At 44.4% G+C, this 21187-nt stretch overlaps 1 protein-coding gene across 3 annotated transcripts in view; it reads left to right on the top strand.

Annotated features, from left to right (window-relative positions):
- Positions 1–21187, top strand: part of ENAH (ENAH actin regulator) — a 137961-nt gene that overhangs the window by 65116 nt on the left and 51658 nt on the right. For all 3 annotated transcript variants that reach the window (XM_077340721.1, XM_077340726.1, XM_077340727.1), the window contains exons 2-3: positions 647–812; positions 9736–9913. In XM_077340721.1, coding sequence (XP_077196836.1) covers positions 647–812; positions 9736–9913 — 344 coding nt within the window. The remainder of the gene's footprint in view (positions 1–646; positions 813–9735; positions 9914–21187) is intronic.

Raw genomic sequence — 21187 nt, 5'->3', positions numbered from 1 at the left:
TTAGGTTAATGTGAAGAGGCAACCAAACCAATTAAGTTCACAGTTGTTTCCCCTTCTCTCCCCCCGCCCCCCGGTTTTAAAATTGTATTGCAAAAAGTATTTTCACTTGCTGATGAGAGCCAATTTGGTGCACGGGTTAAGAGTGGTGTGTATTTCCTCTTGAGAACCAGGTTGGTGTAGTGGTTAAGAGTGGCAGCTTCTAATCTGGAGAGCCGGGTTTGATTCCAGACTCCTCCACATGCAGCCAGTTAAGTGACCTTGGGCTAGTCACACTTCAGTTAGAGCTGTTATCACAGGTCAGTTTTGTCAGAGCTCTCTCAGCCCCACCTACCTCACAGGGAATCTTGTAGGAAAAGAAAGGGAAAGCAGTTGTTAGCTGCTTGGAGATTATTTTGGGTAGTCAAAAGTGGGGTAAACAAGCCAACATGTCTTCTACTAGAAGTTTTGTAGTCTGCTGTTAGATAAAATAAAATGTTCATGTGCAAACTAATATGTCTAATTTTTACAGCAACCAACCTCAGTGGATCAGGAAATGCATGAAATACATTAGCCTGATTAGCCTCTCGGTCTGCACTTATAATTTTTACAAAACGTACTTTAATATCATGGTGCTATCCCAACTATTTGTATTTGTTTGTTTTAACAGTGAGCAGAGCATCTGCCAAGCACGAGCTGCTGTAATGGTCTATGATGATGCCAATAAGAAGTGGGTGCCAGCTGGTGGGTCCACTGGATTTAGCAGAGTTCATATATATCATCATACAGGCAACAATACATTTAGAGTAGTCGGCAGGAAGATTCAGGATCATCAGGTAAGTGAGTTCTCACCATAAAGCAATTAAAATGATATTTACAGTGCCATTTAATTTTTAAAAATGCCATTGAGTTATGTTGGGGGCTTACCTAAATATTCTCACCATAAAGTGAACAGCATCTAAGTGTGCAGGAAGCAACTGTGCAGGAAGCAACTGTTTACCAGCTGTCTTTCATTCACAGAAAATAGGTAATGGAAAACTGAATCAATTAGTGGTAGCAGGTGGGGTGAACTTGGATGATTAACTAGTTCCTTGGTGCAGGCTTATAGTTGAACATGAAAACAAATTATGTTAGGGGGATTTTAATACTGCAAGTAAAGAGAAACTGGGTGTCTTGTCTTAAGTCACACTAATAATGTGGTTTCTTTATGAACTTTCTGCTCAGCAAATTCCGACTTGCTGGCAGTCCTCGGCTCTAAGAATTGCGCTTGGCCCTGGCTCCAGCCTTGTGGAAAGAGCTGCAATCAGAGACCTGGGCCCTTACGGGCTGCGCTCTTACCGGCTGAATGGCCTCCTTGTCTAGGCCCTACTCTTTCCACCAAAGCCTGGTGAAAAATTGGAGTTCCATCTATTGTGATTCCAAGCTTGTTGGGGAGGATAAAATGGCAGAGTGAATGTTTGGTTTATAATTTTAAATTGATCAACTGTTAGGATTTTAATATTTATGGGATGGGGATTGTATTTGTGAGGGTATTGTAAGCTGTCCTAAGACCATTTTGGAGAGGGGCGGCCTAGAAGCCCAAAGAATAAATGTGTCCCTGTAGTACTGCTTGGTTACTTAGCCAGTTTGGTGTAGTGGTTAGGAATGTGGACTTCTAATCTGGCAAGCCAGGTTCGATTCTGCACTCCCCCACATGCAGCCAGCAGGGTGACCTTGGCTCGCCACGGCACTAATAAAACTGTCCTGACCGAGCAGGAATATCAGAGCTCTCTCAGCCTCACCCACCTCACAGGGTGTCTGTTGTGGGGAGAGGAAAGAGAAGGCAACTGTAAGCTGCTTTGAGCCTCCTTTGGATAGAGAAAAGTGGCATATAAGAACCAACTCCTCCTCCTCCTCCTTTGAGCCTCCTTTGGGTAGAGAAAAGTGGCATATAAAAACCAACTCCTCCTCCTCCTCCTTCTAGTTTTACTGTCAGTGGAAAGTTACCCCAAAAAACAAAAAGACTTCTTTTAAAAAGTCGACTCGAACAGAAGGGCCTGGCAAAGTAAAATTTGAGGAACTGAGTACTATACTAGCCAAGGATATAGTTCAATCTTTGGATGACCAAGGAATAAAAGGATTACTGAAAGAAGATGGAATGAGAACAGAAAAGATAAATGAATTTTTTTTCATATGCATTCACTGTAGAGGGTATATGGCATGTATGTAGGCCACAACCACTATTTTCAGAAATAGTCTGAAGAATTGAATCAAATGGAGGTGATAAGAGATGAAATTCTAGATATGTAAGGGAAGGAAATTACAAATAATAAGTCTCCAGGTTCTGATGGTGTACATCCAGGAATCTCAGGTAGCTGAATGTGAGTATCGATCTCACTAGTATATTTATATACCAGCAACAAAGTTTGTTGTATCTAACAATACAACAAACTCTAGGCCCACCCTTCCCCCACCCCGGGCAGGCCAGTCAAGGCCTCACTCCCCAATGTTCCATCGAGGCCTGCCACCTTTTTGGGGCAGGGGGGAGCACTGCTAGGCAGTCCATTCCCCCCTACTTGCACCGAAGGCCCACGGAGACCTCGGTGGATCTTTTCGGGCCGAGAGGAGCACTAGAGGGCAATCTGCTCCCCTCCCCGCCGTACACAAAACATCCACTGAGACCTGCAGAAGCCTCAGCAGGCCTTTTCAGGGCAAGGGGGGGGAGAGCTGGGTGCGGACTCCATTCCTCCCCATACCGCCCTGGGCAGCCCTGGCAAGGCCTTGGCTGGAGCTGTTTGGTGTGGCGGGAATGCTGGTGGGGGCTCCCTTCCCCCCCCCCCCGCCCTCTGCCACAGTCCTGGCCCTCCACCCTTCCTCCCAGCTCCAGCCGCCTGTCTATCTTACTGGTTGCTGACACTTCCTCCATATGGAAGAAGTTGGAGGGGGATCCGACCAAGGGTGGGACATCCCTCCTGATTGGCTTTGAGGTTCATTTTTTATTTAGAGGTTCATTTTTTTAAAAAGGAGTCCAGAAGGGAACCAGGAAATTTAAAGCCAGACATATGACCCAGTCAAACTAATAGAAAAATGACAATCAAAGATAGCATTTCAAGGTGTGTAGAGGAAGAGAATCAGCTAAGGGAGAATCAGCGTGACTTCTGCAAAGTGAAGACCTGCCTCACCAGTCTTTTGGAGTTTGTGAACAAAAATGTAGATAACATTGACAGTAGGTATTGTATACTTGGACATTTAAAGGGTTTTTGTCAAGGTACCTCACCAAAGACCTGAGAAAGCTTAGCAGCCATGGGAGAGGATGGGTACTTTTATGGATTAAAATTGGCTTAAAAAAAAAGCAAGCAGTGTAAAAATAAATGGACAGTTCTCTCATTGGAGAGAAGTAAGCAGTAGATGATCCCACAAGAATTGGTATTGGGGTTGATTTAATTTGTTTGTAAATTATTTGGAATTGAGAGTGCATTGTGTGGTGGCTAAAGCTGCAGAGGACACAAAATTATTCAGGGTGATATAGGTCTGACTATGAAGATCAAGAGGATCTCTACAAATTGGGTGAGCAGACAACAATGTGGCAAATTAATTTAGTGCAGATAAATGCAAAGTTATGCACATCATTACCAAAAAAATCCTCAACTTCAGGCACATGTTGTTATGGTCTGAACTTGCTGAGACAGAGAGGGAAAGAGACAGAGAGGGAAAGAAAGGGTTGTAGAGGATAGCTCAGTGAAAATGTCAACCCAGTTTACTGCATTGTTGAAAAAGACGAACCCTGCTGGGGATTATTAGGAGAGGGATTGTAAATAAAAAGGCCAATATTATAATACACTTGTGTAGATCTGTGATATAGCTTCATTTAGAGTAGCGATCCCCAACCTGTGGTCTGCGGACCACATGTGGTCCTTCGACTAATTGGAAGTGGGCCACGAAGGACGCCTTCTTCCCCCCCCCCCCGGCCCTTTACTTCATCCCCCCTGGCCCTTTACGATACACTTTGGGTGTCATTGTCTCCCATCACTCCCAGATGGGACTATCTCGTTGCAGAGAAACAAGCTCAGGGTTCCCATTGATTTGTCATTGTCATGAGTTAAAATAGTGAATATTTTCATGAGTGAAAATAAAATGTTCCTTATGTTCATTGTTGTGGCGTGTCTGTATCTTATTTTGAAGGGATGTTTAAACATTACCATAGCGATCAGAGAGCGTTAGGGCAGTGGTTGAGAGTAGAGGAGTAAACTACCTCCCCCCCCCCCAGGCCTCAGTAAAAGGCATTGAGTGGTCCCTGGTGAGTGGTCCCCGACATTGAGTGGTCCCCGGTGATAAAAAGGTTGGGGACCACTGATTTAGAGTACTCTGTACAGTTCTGGAATTCACTGCAAGAGGATTTAATGGATGGCCACAGGCATAGAATATTTTAAAATGGGGATTAGACAGATTCATCTATGATAGATCTATCAGTGGCTATTGGCCACTGTTACTAAAGGAAACCTTCATATTCAATAGGCACTGAACCACTTAATACCAGTGGCAGAAGATAACATCAGAGGAATCCCATTGTGTGAGACAAGATGCAGGACTAGATGGCCAATTGGTCTTATCCAAGATTCTTATGTACTGACATATACTTTTTCACATACAATTTTGTAACATATATATAAATGTTCTCAAGGTTAGCACTGTCCTTATCCATTGTTACTCTTAATATTTGTGAAACAGCCCTCGGGGTGGAGAGTGTCCTGGCTGTCCGAGATGAAATAGGGCCAAACAGGGTGCGTCCCTCCCTCTCCAGCTCCCATCCTCCTTCCCTGGATGCTAGCCACTTTGCTCTCAGATGCCTGTGAGACACACAGAGAACACCTCTGCAAACAACCTCTGATTACCTGCTAAGGGACTACAAACAACCCTTGCTTCCCTGCTATGAAGGAGCCCTGATTACCTCCTATGGCTCCTGCTGTGTGAGAGAGAGATCTGCACCTGCCAGTGTCCCCTGGGTCCTAGCACCCACTGTATTCCTGGTTGCAATGGCCTTTCTTGCTAGTATATGTTCTATAATTCTGCCTGTTCTGTTTCATAGGATTTACAGCGTAAAACTTCTCAAAGTGACGTCTTTAACTATTACAACACAATATTTTTAAAACTGTCCAGACTCCCAAAATTCTGCAGGGCCTGCAAAAGGGAACTCCTCCACCAGACATTTGCCTGAGACTGACAACAGTTTCCCCCCTCAGACATCCTCTCCATGACCTAAACCAGTCTGTCCTCTCTAAGGGCCTTAGCTAAGTTCCGTTCCTGTTATATTGTTTAAGATCACTGAAATTGTGTTACTTAGATTATTGTAATTATTGAATTTGTTTATGTTTTATTAATTCATTCCCTGTATCCCCCCATGTTGTATGTAAACCGCCCTGAGCCAAATGGAAGGGCGGTATGGAAATCAAATAAATAAAATTATCTGACATATTGTCACCCTACCATTCTTTTGAAGACCTCGGGGTGATATTTTATTTATTTTATTTGTTTGGATTTTTATATTGCCCATTCTTTACGGCTTTGGGTGGTATATGACTCTTCCCTGTTCCATTTTGGTTGTCTTTGGAAATAAAAACTAAAGTAGTAGAAGTTATTATAAAACTATTTATTCTGCTGTAAGTTGTCCCAATAACCTTTTTGGAGAGGGGCAGCCTAGAAATTTGGGAGGGAGGTAGAATCATATAATTGGAAGGGACCTCCAAGGTTAGAGAGTGAGAGAGAGAGCTGTGAATAATAATATTTGTAATGTGGTTTTAGGAATTACTTGAAATAATTGCTTAAATTACTGGATTTATTGTGGAAGGAGGTTGCAATAGATGTGTACTCATAGAAAAAATAAATATGAACGATAAAAATAGGGCGGTTTGGATTGTCCAGCTAGAATTGTGCTTCAAATGAAACATGGTGGTTAAAATATAGTGCCAAAATTACTAAGCCGAATTGTGTGGCTGTTGCTGAGATTTTTATTACTTGGTAGTGAATAATTAGATAATTTTATGTAATTAACGGCTTTTTGTGAAGCAAGCAGATTGCAACATAATTTAAATACTTAAATGCTTAAAATATCAGTTAAAATCAGTGAGTAAAAGAAAATCACAGGAGCGATATAAATCAGTGTTCCGATGTCTTGAAACATGATCTGGACCCAGCAGGTTACAAGAAGGCGCCTTACATTGTGTGGTTGCAGCCTCCTTAGTAACTGGAGTTTTGATCTAACCTCCCTTTGCATAAGTATAAAGGATTTCTGCTCATGTAACAGGGTGATCCGTAGTCTTTGTGGTTTTCCCTTTCAATTTGCAGTTTATCATGCTGCATCCCTTCTATTCCTGTGGAGCACTTGAGAATGAATTTTCTGGGGTACAGGTATGCAAGGGATAGGTGGAAAAGATTCAAGAGAACAACTCCACCTGTGTTTTAGATCAGTAGTCCCCAATCCCCCGTCCGGGGACCGGCACCGGTCCATCGATCAGTCAGTACCAGACAGCGGCTCCTCCTTGTCCTTCTCCCTAGCTGCTGCCTTGGGGGCTGCCCTGCCACTCTGCCGCCGGCTCACCTTTGGTGCTCTCCAGTGGTTGCCGTGGCTGGGGCTCCCCCTCGGCGTGGCACTGCGCAGCTACTGGTGGCAGCGCCTCCCAGCGGGCGGCGGGAAGTCGGGCGCTGGTGGGAAAACAAGTGAAGCAGGGGCTCAGGTGGCGGCAACGATGTCCCTTGGCAAAAGACTACCCCCCCCCCTGGCCCTCAGTAAAATTGCCTGACATTAATGACTTTCATCAATCAGAAAGCATTCTTGTTTAAGTATTGAAAGATATTAACAATTTATATTAAAAGTAAGATAAAATGTAAGTCTTTACTGAATCTCTTGCAGTTTGATTAGTGTTTTTCATTTTATAAAGAAAAAAGTACAGAAGTTTAAATACATCAGGTTTATCATGCATCTCTGTTCAACTAATGGTGATGTGTTCTCTTGGTGCAAGGAACCTGTGGCTTCAATGAAAAGATCCTTGTGCTGACTGAACAAATGTTTCTTGGCTGCACAGAGTAGTATGATAGAACCCAAGTGTTTTATTGGCTAGCATCTAATCTAAGGTGACCATATATAACTATTTTGGCGGGACAATCATGCTGTTAAAGGAATTGTTCTGCGTCCTTCTGCGTGATTAAAAAGTCCCAATTTTAAGGCCGATCCCCCCACCATAAACCAGCCAACATAAAGGCCACACTGCCACTCAACGTTCCCTTTGCGGCCAGGGGAAGGAAGGAAAGGCAGCGGCTTCAGCCCCGGGTGGCACGCAGGCGCTGCAGGAAGTATGCAGCCATATGAGGGGAGCGTGCGGGTCACCACTGTGAATCCTCAGGCCACGCCTGCCCCAGCATATGCACTTGCGGAGTGTACCTGTGCCCCTCCCTGGGCTGCACCCCTCTCCGCCATTGTGCTCCACTTCCCCTCCGGGATTCAGATAAAAATTCTATTGGCTAATGATAGGGATTTTCCAGGAAAAACTTGATTGGAACAGTTTCCAATTTCTTAAGTAGAGTATGGTCTGGTTTAGCTTGATTATTTTTATGTATTTCATAATTAGAAATTTTAAAGTACATACCATATATTTGTACATAAAAGCTGATGACTCTGAATTTAAAGAGACACCCTTAAAAAGAAGACAGTGGTATTATATAGCAACATACTAATCAATGTACAACAAATGTATAACATAGAAATCAAAATAGTCACCTCATACCACTTCATCTTCTAAATAATATATTTTTGTAACTCACCCTTCTTGAATGCTCAGAGCAGATAACAACATGGGATAAACATCAATTAATTAAGTATAAAATCATTTATAATATACATAATGAAATATTTTATGTTTCAGTTTATGTTTATGTTTCAGCTGGCTTAAATTGGGCCAAGGGAGATCCTTGGAGGGCAGATTTCCCCTCAGTTTCCAGTGTTGAGGCCAGCATTTTTTTGGTGTTTCATTAGGGCCTTGATCATAGGCCTGATGGGAGATCTCTGTCTTGCAGGCCCTACATAACTGGTTAAGGTCCTGAAGGGCTCTGATTTCTCGTGGTAGAGAGTTCCATTATCCTCAGTTTCTTCAAACTCAAAAGGATCATCCTCAATTCTATCGTAAATACTGCATTGCTTATAGCCTCCAATGATAGATTCAGGTATTATCTGATCCCATGTCACCTTAATCTACTCACAAAGCAGAATCATGCTAGGGTTTTTCCCAGCAGAGGTTAGAGCATGATCTCCTGCCAAGAGCCATTCTCAGCATGAATAATTCAAATAGTTTGTAATAGTTTACCACAGGATCAAGCATCTGAAGTTGTAGTGTCATTTCTCCTGGTATGAACACAAGAACAGTATTCATTTTATGGGTTGTATGGTATTAAATGAATATAGGACATACATTCCTCATTCTCTTAACATCATCTCTTCTGACCAACTTCTTTAATCGCTCCTGCAGAGTGGATAAAATAAAACAGTAAGAGCCCTGAGGGCGGGCCCTGTCTGGGACGAGGAAGGGTGCCGATTGGCCCCTTCCCCCGGACTGACAATCGGAGGACCCAATCAGCAGGCACGGCTCGCGATTGGTCCCTTGCCACCGGACTGACGAATTGGGAGGCGCAAAGCGCCTCCTGATCTGCCCCCCTCCAACGTCGGGGGGGGGAGGAAAAAGCCTTCCCAGGGCCCGGGCAGCCCGAGCGAGCCGCCCATCGGGTTGCCTGGGCCCTGGGGAGGCTTTTCCCATGGAGGGGTGGGCGTTCAAGGGGGCCCAGCCCTTCCCACCCGTTCGGCCAGCGCTGCCCGGGCAGTTGGGAATGGCTAGCGCCTGCTGTATTTTTCTTACAGCGGGCTTAATTACTAGTTCAGCCAATATTTCATTAACACTGTAGACATCCAACCTTTGATGTGACACCTAATAATTACTCCAGTTAGGCAACTGTTTCTTTGGCATTATCTTGTACTTCAAAATTGCAAATGGCAGCAATGCACATTTTTTTTGTTTCCTGAATAATTTGAGAATGGATTTTGTGCTTGCTTTATTCTATCGTAGAATTTGATGCCATGTCAAAGTACACTCGTGTCTTATCTGTATTTTCCATTGTACTCAGATGATTGTTATATTTAATTGTGATCTTTATGTAATTGGATTCATTCATATATTTCTGAAATGTTATGAGTTTTCAGTATAGTATGTTGATTTTGATGTTGATAAAATGAAGTCCTTTTACAAAGGCAGAATGTACTACAACACATCATTCATATACACTAGGTATTACTGGCTTTGAATTATTATTGTGGAGTGTGTTGTACTCATGATAATTTGATGCTAACTCAGTATAGTCATTTCGCACATCACTGATCTTGAAGAAGAGTTGATTCTTATATGCTGCTTTTCTCTACTCAAAGGAGAGTCAAAACGGCTTACAATCGCCTTCCTTTCTCCTCCCCACAACAGACACCCTGTGAGGTAGGAGAGGCTGAGAGAGCCCTGATATCACTGCTCGGTCAGAACAGCTTTATCAGTGCTCTGGTGAACCCAAGGTCACCCAGCTGGTTGCATGTGGGGAAGTGGGGAATCAAACCTGGCTCACCAGATTAGAAGTCTGCACTCCTCACCACTGCACCAAGCCGGCTCCTCATCTTGTATCTCTGAGTGCATCTTATATCTCAGTAGTAATTAGGTAGATGTTTAATCAATAACAATACTTCAATTATTTGTTTAGGTGGTAATAAATTGTGCCATTCCAAAAGGACTGAAGTACAATCAAGCAACACAGACTTTCCATCAGTGGCGGGACGCTAGACAAGTGTATGGTCTCAACTTTGGCAGCAAAGAAGATGCCAATGTTTTTGCAAGTGCCATGATGCATGCCTTAGAAGTGTTAAATTCACAAGAATCTGGTAAGAAAACTCCACACTTTCAAATCATAAATGGCTTATATTTTGCTATATTTTTGACATTCAGATTTAGTTAAGAAGTAATCTGTATTAACATTCAAACCATTTGATGGAGTGCATTTGCTCCAGAAGTATTTTCTTACCTGCATTGTAGAAATGTGCATTAAAAGATCATTCTGCTTTGATGCCATATATGGTGAAGAGTTAATGCAGTCAGTCCATTAGATAGAGCAGAGTTAGCTTTATGCATAAAGTAGAATAAATAATTGATCATATTTGAGAACAGACTGCAACAAGAACTCAAACAGCATTTGCAGAATTTGTTGCTGTTTAGGTACGAAAAGGAATGGAACAGAAATCTTCTCAAAAAAATCACCCTCAAGGATGCATAGATGAAGTTGTAATATAAATTTACAAACTCATCAGGAAGAATTTTATCCTTCATCAAAATAATGGTAGTTTACCAGCATTCTGTAAGCTGTCGTTTTCATGATAGTTGGATGTGGTGCTGCATGGGTTGCCAAAAGCAGAAAAATACCTCTATTTTAGCTAGTAAGTTTGTCTTGCTTTGCTTTGTTGTTGTTGAAAGGCTTAAGAAAAGTGTGTTGACTCCTTAGAATTTTTGTATATTTCATTCTGCTTCTACTTGTCTGTAATATTTGTTGAAATATAAGGCTTCTGCGGGCAAGCCAATGGAAGCTTATATTACAATCAGCATGTTAATTTTTAAAGTTTTTTTTTGTGTGCACTGAAGCAGACTAAAAGAGCTGCCCTTCTAGAATTTCATCTTGTTGAGAATCTGGTTTAAAAATGGATTTAACTCTTGATTGCTATTATTAAATGTGCTTTTCTTTATAACTTTATTCTGTGTAACAGCTGGGTAGGAGAAGTTTGATTTTGTGGAATGATTTGACTTTTTTACTGTAGTAGTTGCTTGACACTATTAATACTTCCTTTACTCCAAACAAATATGCTAAGCGTTACTTTAAAACTAGTATTGAGATGAACATAAACTAAATTAAAATTATGTCTAGTTTGATTTGCAGGGACAATGTGTTCAGTAACAGAGACATTATAATCTATTTAGAATCATAGAATTGGAAGGGGCCATACAGGCCATCTAGTCTAGTCCACTGCTCAATGCAGGATCAGCCTAAAGTTTCCATGGTAAGTATTTGTCCAGCCGCTGCTTTAAGACTGCAAGTCCTGAAAACATTAAATCAACCTTATTTTTCATAAAGGTAAAGGTATCCCCTGTGCAAGCACCGAGTCATGTCTGACCTTTGGGGTGACGCCCTCTAGCGTTTTCATGGCAGACTCAATACGGGGTGGTTTGCCAGTGCCTTCCCCAGTCATTACCGTTTACTCCCCAGCAAGCTGGGAACTCATTTTACCGACCTCGGAAGGATGGAAGGCTGAGTCAACCTTGAGCCGGCTGCTGGGATTGAACTCTCAGCCTCATGGTCAAAGCTTCAGACTGCATGTCTGCTGCCTTACCACTCTGTGCCACAAGAGGCTCCATGGTAAGTATTTGTCCAGCCACTGCTTTAACACTGCAAGTCCTGAAAACAATAAATCAACTTTATTTTTCATAATGGTTATGTTATTAGGTTAATAAGTGCAGTCCTACATTATTTTATTTAGGGCTGAGTCCCACCGAACGTAGTCTGTATTATACTACAGAAGACCCATCAGCTGTGAATTACTCAAGCAAGAAAAAAGCTGGCATGAAACAGTCACATGTACTTTATTGTATGTCCATCAAAGGGGGAACAAAGAAGAATAAAACAAGCCCTGGTTTTGCTCGCTTTCGAGAAGTAATTCTTCATCAGTAATTCTTTGTTAATGCATTCAATTATTTCTATTGTATCTTTGTAGTCAACTTCAAATATTTTTAAGAATTCTTCTATAATATTTTATAAGAATGCTTCTACAGGTCACAATGCAACTTGCTTACATTGTGACCTGCAGAGGCAATTTGATATTACTGCAGAAGATGTTTAAATGTCAGCAAGTGCTTTAAATGCCTTCAGAGTTCCATTACTACTTGTTAAAGGCATTTAAAGGATTTGAGTTCCCTTTAAATGCCTCCCCCCCCCACTTTGAAACCAAGGGAAGATGTGGGCATTTTTTTTGGGGGGGGGTGTCGTACAATTGAATACTCTGGTCCAGTTTAAAAAACAAACAAACGGGGGGGGGGGAGAGTTGAGGAGAGGCATCAGTAGCTATGCTGCAAATTTGGTGCCTTTACCCCTAACAACATTCCCCACTCCCAAATTGATTATCCATTATGCCCTATGGGGACCATTGACTATAATGGTCCCCATCTGTAACAGCTCGTGCAGTTATAATAATTGAGTAAGGCCCTGTTGGGCAGCCCCTGTCCAGACTTCACTTCCGGCCCGCAGACCTGTCTCACCCTCCCACACCCTGGCCAGGGGAACTCTGATGCTATGCCCCTGCCTGCTGCTGGGTAGGAGGTTGGTGGGGCTCGGGGGGGGGGGGGAGGGAATGGGAGGCATGGAATTCCCACACACACTCCCCCCTGAGCCAAAACAACGGGCTTTAATTCTAGTAGGGTATAATACAACTGGTTAAAAAAAAGGACTTTCCTGAATATTTAGTGAATTCAAATGCCATTCCAGGACCGGAATTCAGGAATATTGGGAAATACCAATTTTTTCCAGTACAATATTCCCGAATCTGAATTCCTTCCTTCCTTCCTTCCTTCCTTCCTTCCTTCCTTCCTTCCTTCCTTCCTTCCTTCCTTCCTTCCTTCCTTCCTTCCTTCCTTCCTTCCTACCTACCTACCTACCTACCTACCTACCTACCTACTGTATTTGCCGGCATATAAGACGACCGAGCGTATAAGATGACCACCCCCAACATTTCCACTCAAAATATAGAGTTTGTTACATTACATTACAGTACTATGGGCAGCTATGTCTATCCCAACTGAAGTGCACCCGGTGTATAGGATGACCCCCCCCCCATTTGGAGGCATGTTTTTCAGGGGGGGAAAGTAGTCTTATACACCAGCAAATACTGTACCTACCTTGTTATCCACTCAGTTTGTAAAGGTCCACTTCAGAGTCATCCTTGGTTTTCACCATCCTTAATAATTTTGTGTCATCTGCAGACTTGACCACTATAGTTCTCAACCATAGTTCCAGATCATTTATGAATAAAGTATAAATGGTACTGTCTGGCTTCAGTACCAGCCCTTGTGGGGACCCCACTGGGGAAGAGTATCACACTACAGTGATTACTTTGAGGCAAATGTGAAGCTTGAAATGTTGAGACCTACCTGAACGAGGAAGGCTTGACTACAACAGAATGTGGCTACACTATTTGGAGATCTCCCAGGCATGGCATACCCCCATGACTCAGTGGAGCTTGCCATTAGGGTTGTGCGATTTGGCCGCAGAAGCAGCCGTTCCCACCTTGTAGCAGCCAGCGCTGCACCGCGGGGAGGGGGAGGAACGGGCGGCAATGCACCGGGTGACGCACACATGCAGAGCTCCTCTTCCCCCGCAGCGTGGTGCTGGCTGCTACGGGCAGGAACGGCTTCTTTGGTGGCCGAATCGCACAACTCTACTTGCCATATACCTGAATTGAACAGGACCACTCCTCCTGCAAATCAGACTACTCCTCCTGCAAATCAATTGTTTGAGGGAACTTCAAGGATAGACCAAAGTGTATGCTATTTTAATTCAGTTACAGATCTCTTTATAGAGAGGCATAGATACCAGTTTAAGTTTCCTCCCAAAATTAACTGCAGAAATTATTGGCCCGGAACACATGCCAGAGTGTATACAGTCTGAGCTCAATTGCCTTGCCTGGTCTGTGCACTTTAAAGGCACAATTAACATTTCTGATGAGTACCAACAAATGCTTGCTCTTGTTTTAGCTCGAGCCATTTCCTAGCAGCAGAAATGAGTCTGCACGTTCAACCCTTGCCTGTCCTGGGTTGGGTTTTGTTTATCATTTTATGCAAATCTTTGGAGGGAGGCTGCTTGTAGAGACTCTCATTGGCCTTTGTTCCTTATAGCCTTTGTATGCCCACCATGTCTTCCATTAAGAGAGATTACTAATTGGCGGAGAATCTCAAATTAAGTACTTAAGACATTTGAAAAAAAGACTAGAAGAAAAATTGGTCCTATAAATCAGAATTCTTTTCTAATTGGCCATTCATTCACACTTTTTAGTTGAATCCATCTTCTGGAATTTGCACAAGCCAAATAATGACTGAATGATTGAACAAATGTCAACTTACTGAGAACAAGTTACCTTGTCCAAGGTCTAGTTGTGCAGCAACTGCTGCCTATGTAAACAGTTTCTAAATGCTAACTGTATTTAATATTGAAGCATTATTGAAATGCTTAGAATAGCCAAACATCCATTAATGGTTGGCATAGTCTTCTGTCTTATATAAGAAAACACAATTGAACTTTGTGCTATTTTTGTTTACATGATACTATATGTTCCATCTATCATATATTCCAACAGATCTTGATGAAATGCGTATCAGGATAATTCAGATCATGTCTGAATATTTGTATTTGTATACAATCTGGATTTTCAGATAGTCAGGTGGATAGGGAATTGGTTAGAGAACCACACTCAAAGAGTTGTTGTCAATGGTGTTTCATCAGACTGGAGAGAGGTGAGTAGCGAGGTACCTCAGGGCTCAGTGCTCGGCCCGGTACTTTTTAACATATTTATTAATGATCTAGATGAGGGGGTGGAGGGACTACTCATCAAGTTTGCAGATGACACCAAATTGGGAGGACTGGCAAATACTCCGGAAGATAGAGACAGAGTTCAACGAGATCTGAACACAATGGAAAAATGGGCAAATGAGAACAAGATGCAATTTAATAAAGATAAGTGTAAAGTTCTGCATCTGGGTCAGAAAAATGAAAAGCATGCCTACTGGATGGGAGATACAATTCTAGGTAACACTGTGTGTGAACAAGACCTTGGAGTACTTGTGGATTGTAAACTAAACATGAGCAGGCAGTGTGATGCAGCGGTAAAAAAGGCGAATGCCATTTTGGGCTGTATCAACAGGGGCATCACATCAAAATCACAAGATGTCATAGTCCCATTGTATACGGCACTGGTCAGACCACACCTGTAGAACTGTGTGCAGTTCTGGAGGCCTCACTTCAAGAAGGATGTAGATAAAATTGAAAGGGTACAGAGGAGAGCGACGAAGATGATCTGGGGCCAAGGGACCAAGCCCTATGAAGATAGGTTGAGGGACTTGGGAATGTTCAGCTTGGAGAAATGGAGGTTGAGAGGGGACATGATAGCCCTCTTTAAGTATTTGAAAGGTTGTCACTTGGAGGAGGGCAGGATGCTGTTTCTGTTGGCTGCAGAGGAAAGGACACGCAGTAATGGGTTTAAACTTCAAGTACAACGATATAGGCTAGATATCAGGAAAAAGTTTTTCACAGTCAGAGTAGTTCAGCAGTGGAATAGGCTGCCTAAGGAGGTGGTGAGCTCCCCCTCACTGGCAGTCTTCAAGCAAAGGCTGGATACACACTTTAGGATGCTTTAGGATGCTTAGGGCTGATCCTGCGTTGAGCAGGGGGTTGGACTAGATGGCCTGTATGGCCCCTTCCAACTCTATCATTCTATGATTCTATGATTTTTTAAATAAGAAGCATTTCAAATATGACTTTCTATAATGTTTGTATAAATCCTTAGGACACAGGTATCTAATGCAGGGAAATCTTAGACAAGTAATTGAAACAGAACTATATGATTTCTACATATTTATAAATGATTTGGATTTGGATGATGGATTATTATTATTTATATCCCGCCTCCCCCCGGAGGCTCAAGGCGGGTTACATAAAACAACCCCATTAAAATCACTACCATAAATAAAAAATCCACAACTAATCCTTAACAAGGATTAGTTATAACAGGACAAGAGTGCCGGCACAGTTCAAATACTAACCCGATCTCTACACCCCCACTAAAAGGGAAGTGAAGGGGAGCTGCTGACATACGCACCTGCCGCTTTGTGGGGGGGGGGCGGATCTTCATTGCTGCTCGGCCTCAACCAAAAGCCTGGTGGAAGAGCTCGCATCTTGCAGGCCCTGCGGAATGTTGATAGTTCCCGCAGGGCACCCGGCTCTTCCGGGAGCTCATTCCACCAGGTTGAGGCCACCTGGCCCTGGTCGAAGCCAGGCGAGCCTCCTTGGAACCAGGAATGACCGGTAGGTTAGCGCCCGCAGAGCGTAGAGAGAGTATACTTAGAGAGAATATAAAACCTGGACCACACAAAAATGTTTTAAAAATAGCAGAATAGGTCAAATCAGGTTGCCTGACAAAGGGGGCAAATATGAAACATCTATTTGTGTTAAGTAAAATGCACACTGCTTTTTTCTCTTTCTTATTGAAGCTAAAAAAGAATTATCTTCTCCTCCTAACACCGTAGTCAGTGATATATATGCCCCAAGATTCTTTGGAAAACCTGCTACTCAAATGGCCTCTTCAAGTATAATCACTCGCCTCTTTTGCGAGGCACCAAGCTACCTACATATTCAAGAGCTAGGGAAAGAAAAAAATGGTAGAAGGAGGGCCCCTCATTGGAGGCCGGGCCAGCCTCTCTTTCTGGTCCACGGGTCAATCAGGACATGCACAGCTCTCTTGTGCAGGCCCTGTGTAATTGTGGGAGTTCAGGCAAGGCCCTTATGTCTTCAAGGAGCTAGTTCCACCAGGTGGGGGGCAGGACAGATAAGGCTCTGGACCTTGTTGAGGTCCAACATGCCTCTTTGAGGCCAGGGATCACCAGCCAGTTGGAAGTGGCAGAGCGTAGTACTCTCGAGGTGGTATAGGAAGAGAGACTTTCTCTCAGGTGCACTAGTCCCAGACTGAGTATGGCCTTAAAGGTAAGTACCAAAACCTTAAGCCTATTCTGGAATTCACTTGGGAGCCAGCTGTGTTGTTGGGACACAGGCAGGATGTGCGATCTCCATGGTGTATTAGTGAGCTGCAGTATTCTTCACCAGTTGTAGTTTCTGGATCAAGGATAAGGGTAGGCCTGCATAGAGCTAGTTGCAGAAGTCCAGTCTAGAGGTGACTGTTGCATGGATCACTGTGGCTAGGAGTTCTGGGGCCAAGTAGAGTGCTAGTAGCTTGGCTTGGCAGAAGTGGTAAAATGCCAGTCCATGCTACTTTTGTGACCCAGGCTTCCATTGTAAGGGAAGCATCCAGAAACATGCCCACGTTCCTGGCAGTGGGCAGTTGAGAGCTGCACACCATCCAGGCTGGGAGATGTGCTTCCTCACATGGTCCCTTCCCACCTAGCCACAGGACCTCTGTCTTTGCAGGGTTGAGCTTCAGATGACTCTGCTTGAGCCATTTTATCACTGCTTCTAGGCAGCTGGCTAATGCTTCTGGGGGAGAATCATGGCAGTCATCCATCAGGAGGAAGAGCTGGATGTCATCTGCATATTGATGGCAACCCAGCCCAAACCTCTGCACCAGCTGAGCAAGAGGGCACATGGAGTATCCAATTGAATATTATTTTGGCGCCCTTCATTGAGGGCAGTGAGGGATCTAACTATAAAATTGAATAATTGTGCTGGGCGTGAGTGCACAGACGCTACACAAGTTGAGTAAAAGTTGCGTTCCACTGACTTTACCGCCACCTCATAGGCTCTTAACTGCATTCAATAAGGTGTTTTTGATTCTTTGTTGTTGAAACATATCCACTAAGTTTGTCTATGCCTATAGTATAATGATTGTGGTAAGGCAAAGATTATCCTTGAAATTTTGACTGACTACTACTGTACATGGTGGCTCATTCCAATTCCCTGAACATCAGAATGCTCCTGTTTCTACCTCAATAACAATTTTGCCAACATGAACTGAATGTTTATCTTAATGGCGCTCGACTTACACACAATTGTACCTTGGCATTACCCTGGAGAGTACCTTGAACTATAAACACCATCTTACCAATATAGCAGCGAAAGTACACATGCAACACAACATCCTCCCAAAATTATGTGGTACAACATGAGATGTGTATACTACAACACTTCCATGATCTGCGTTGGGATTGGTGTACACCAGGGGTAGTCAAACTGCAGCAATCCAGTGTTCACTGGCAGGGGCTCATGGGAATTGTAGTCCATGGACATCTGGAGGGCCACAGTTTGATTACCCCTGGTGTACAGTATTGCGGAATACAGTTCTTCAGTTCAGGTCAACAGCCCCCTTATTCACAAACTTGATGTTCAACTTAATACAACAATGAAAACCATTAGTGGATATATTAAACCCACTCTGACCTACTGGTTCCCTATATTGTGCTGCATCACTCCCCTGTATCCCTGAAGACAAAATGCTCTTCTTTGAGAATATAGAAAGACTGGTTTCAAAGCCCATTTATAAAAATGGGCTTTGAAAGGGGAGAAGGGGGAAGGGTAAGGGACACGCTCCCACCCACCCACCCCTCTCCCAGAGCCCCCCCCCAAATGCGGGCCCGTGCTCCTCCCTCCCAAGGCGAGACAGAACCCCAGGGCCACTCACCGGCTTCACGCTGCTCCTGTCCGTTAATGGTGCGGGCGTAGTCCTGGGGTTGGCAGAAGGCCAGGGCGGCCTGCAGAGGCGGCGGCAAAGCGGGCTCCTGGAGGGGCCAGCCATTTCCTCAGCGCCATTTTCTCGCGGCATCCAGCCGCATGCAGCATCCAGGCTCTTGCCGGTGCCAGAGGCCAGCGAAGCCTCTGCCTTGCCTCTGCCTTGCCTTGCCGGCGGCCTGATGCGGCGGGAGGCGCAAAGCGCCTCCCGATGCGTCAGGCCGCCGGCAAAGGAGCAACTGCAAGCCACGCTGCGCCTGGCTCGCAGTTGCTCCGGTGGGGAATCGGAGGGACCAAAGCGCCTGCCGATTGGTCCCTCCAATAGTCTGTCCAGAGGAAGGGGCCAATCGGCACCCTTCCTCATCCCGGACACATCCCGCCTCCCAAGGCCTTACTGTTTTATTTAGTCCGCGGCGCCCGCAGTGCTGCGGGCTGTGTTAAGTTAATTGAAAACAGGAAATTGCCTATTCATGAAGACATGCTGATGTGGGTTCACCCGGACTAATGTCTCAACACCCAATAATGAGGTCTGCACAAACCCTGCAATCACAATATTTCATTGTAAGAATTGAATGGATGCAATCAGTTCCATGTGATATCCATAACCTGATAGACACCAGCAAGAGATCTGCAGGATTTTACAGGGCATGTATAGTACAGACAGCTAACTTATACAAGAAGGTTTTGGCAGAATTATTTATTTGATTTCTCTGCCACCCTATTCAGGAGATGTGCAGACCTGTTGTTTAAATGGAACAAAATACCAGGGCCCAAATGCAATTACAATGCAGTCAGCCAAACTATTTTTCATTTGTCACAGGAATGCAAGTATCATGCTTTCCAGGAAGATGTGATGGCGTTATTTGAACTCTTCCATCTGTGACTGAGGGGATTGAAAATTTAGAAGTTCGCATTTAGTGTGATTGTTCAATCGTTTAATCAGCTTGGCTGTGAATTTAATATTATACTATTAGTAAAGCCCATTGCATGCTGTAATGCAACAGGACTAGCCCATGGTTTGGTATGGGTTTTGTGCCTCACTTGAAAGCTGGCAACCTTAAAAGGTCTCTTTGTGCACAACAGTCCTTACCCAAGTCAGGTTCAAGCACACCTAAAAAGGTAAAGGTATCCCCTGTGCAAGCACCGAGTCATGTCTGACCCTTGGGGTGACGCCCTCCAGCGTTTTCATGGCAGACTCAATACGGGGTGGTTTGCCAGTGCCTTCCCCAGTCATGACCGTTTACCCCCCAGCAAGCTGGGTACTCATTTTACCGACCTCGGAAGGATGGAAGGCTGAGTCGACCTTGAGCCGGCTGCTGGGATTGAACTCCCAGCCTCATGGGCAAAGCTTTCAGACGGCTGCCTTACCACTCTGCGCCACAAGAGGCTCAAGCACACCTAGGAAGTGTGAAATTCCAGAACGTGAACTTACACCAATCTGGCAACCTTATCTCCTCTTGGCAATGTTTCCATGACCTGAAATAGGCTAGGGGTGGGGTAGGGGGCTATGTGGTTGGTTGGGTGTATGTGGAGGCATTATACCCTTTTGACGCCCCACTTTCAAACATCAAGGAATATTTCCAATCCAAAGTAGCCAACCTACAGGTGGGAACTGGAAATCTCCTGGAATTACTGCTCATCTAAAGATCAGCTCCCCAGACTGTCTTTTTTTGGGGGGGAGGGGGGAGAAACTGTAGCATTTACCCCACTTAGGTTTAGGGATGCCAGCCTACACATGGGATCTGAGGATCTCCCTGGAAGTACTGCTCATCTCCAGGCCTCCCTGTCAGCCAACTGTTTGGCAGAAGGGGAAAGCTCCCTGCCCTCAAAAGGAATGCCCACCCCCATGCCCTCAGACTCCCCTGCGTTGCTCTCGGAAATACCTCCCTCGGGCTGTCAGAGGCTCCTTCGCAGCAGGACTGAAGTGAGGGAGGAGGAAGCACTCATCAGCCTCCTGCTAGCTCTGTCAGTGTTCTGAGGCAAAGGGAGTGAAGTTACAGTTGGACACGACAGTTAGGACAGCCTTGGGGCGAAAAGGGCTGGTGCAGCCTGTCCAAGCCTCTGTTCTCATCCCCCTCGGCAGCCCTACCGACCTCCTCTCCCTGCGGTGGTCAGGAGCAGACTGGCAGTGATGTCTCCAGATTGCCGCTGGGTAGGCGGGGTGGGCCCTGTCAGAACTTTGGCCCAATGATTGGGCCAAAGTCTTGAGTGGGTGTGGCCTGTCAGAGGCAGGGCCCAATTGGGACGTGCCCTGACTCTGACAGGCAACGTGCACTCTCCACCCACTTATCCCTTAGCAAATTATTATATAGCAGCGAGACCGCTGTTACAGATTTATATACTGCCCTCCCCTTGAGGCTTAGGGCAGTTTACATGGAACTGGAGAAAAACAGTATAAACATGATAAATTCAACAACAACAATACCGTTATAAAGATAGAACAATATAATAATGAAACAAACATGGTAAGAACATCCATTAAACTGTAATGAACTGATGGCCCCGTGGGATGGGCATATCAGTGGTCGTTTTTGTGCGAGAGGGCTCAGGAGCCAATAGAAGGTGATTGAATTCAGGTCGACTTCAGCCAAATGCCTGGTGGAAGAGCTTCCTTTTGCAGGCCCTGTGGAACCGTTTAAGCTACACCAATCTGGCAAACTGTTTAATAATACCT

This window comes from Paroedura picta, chromosome 1 (genome assembly GCF_049243985.1).
Source record: "Paroedura picta isolate Pp20150507F chromosome 1, Ppicta_v3.0, whole genome shotgun sequence".
Lineage (NCBI taxonomy): Eukaryota > Metazoa > Chordata > Lepidosauria > Squamata > Gekkonidae > Paroedura > Paroedura picta.
This window is presented reverse-complemented; position numbering and strand designations above follow the sequence as displayed.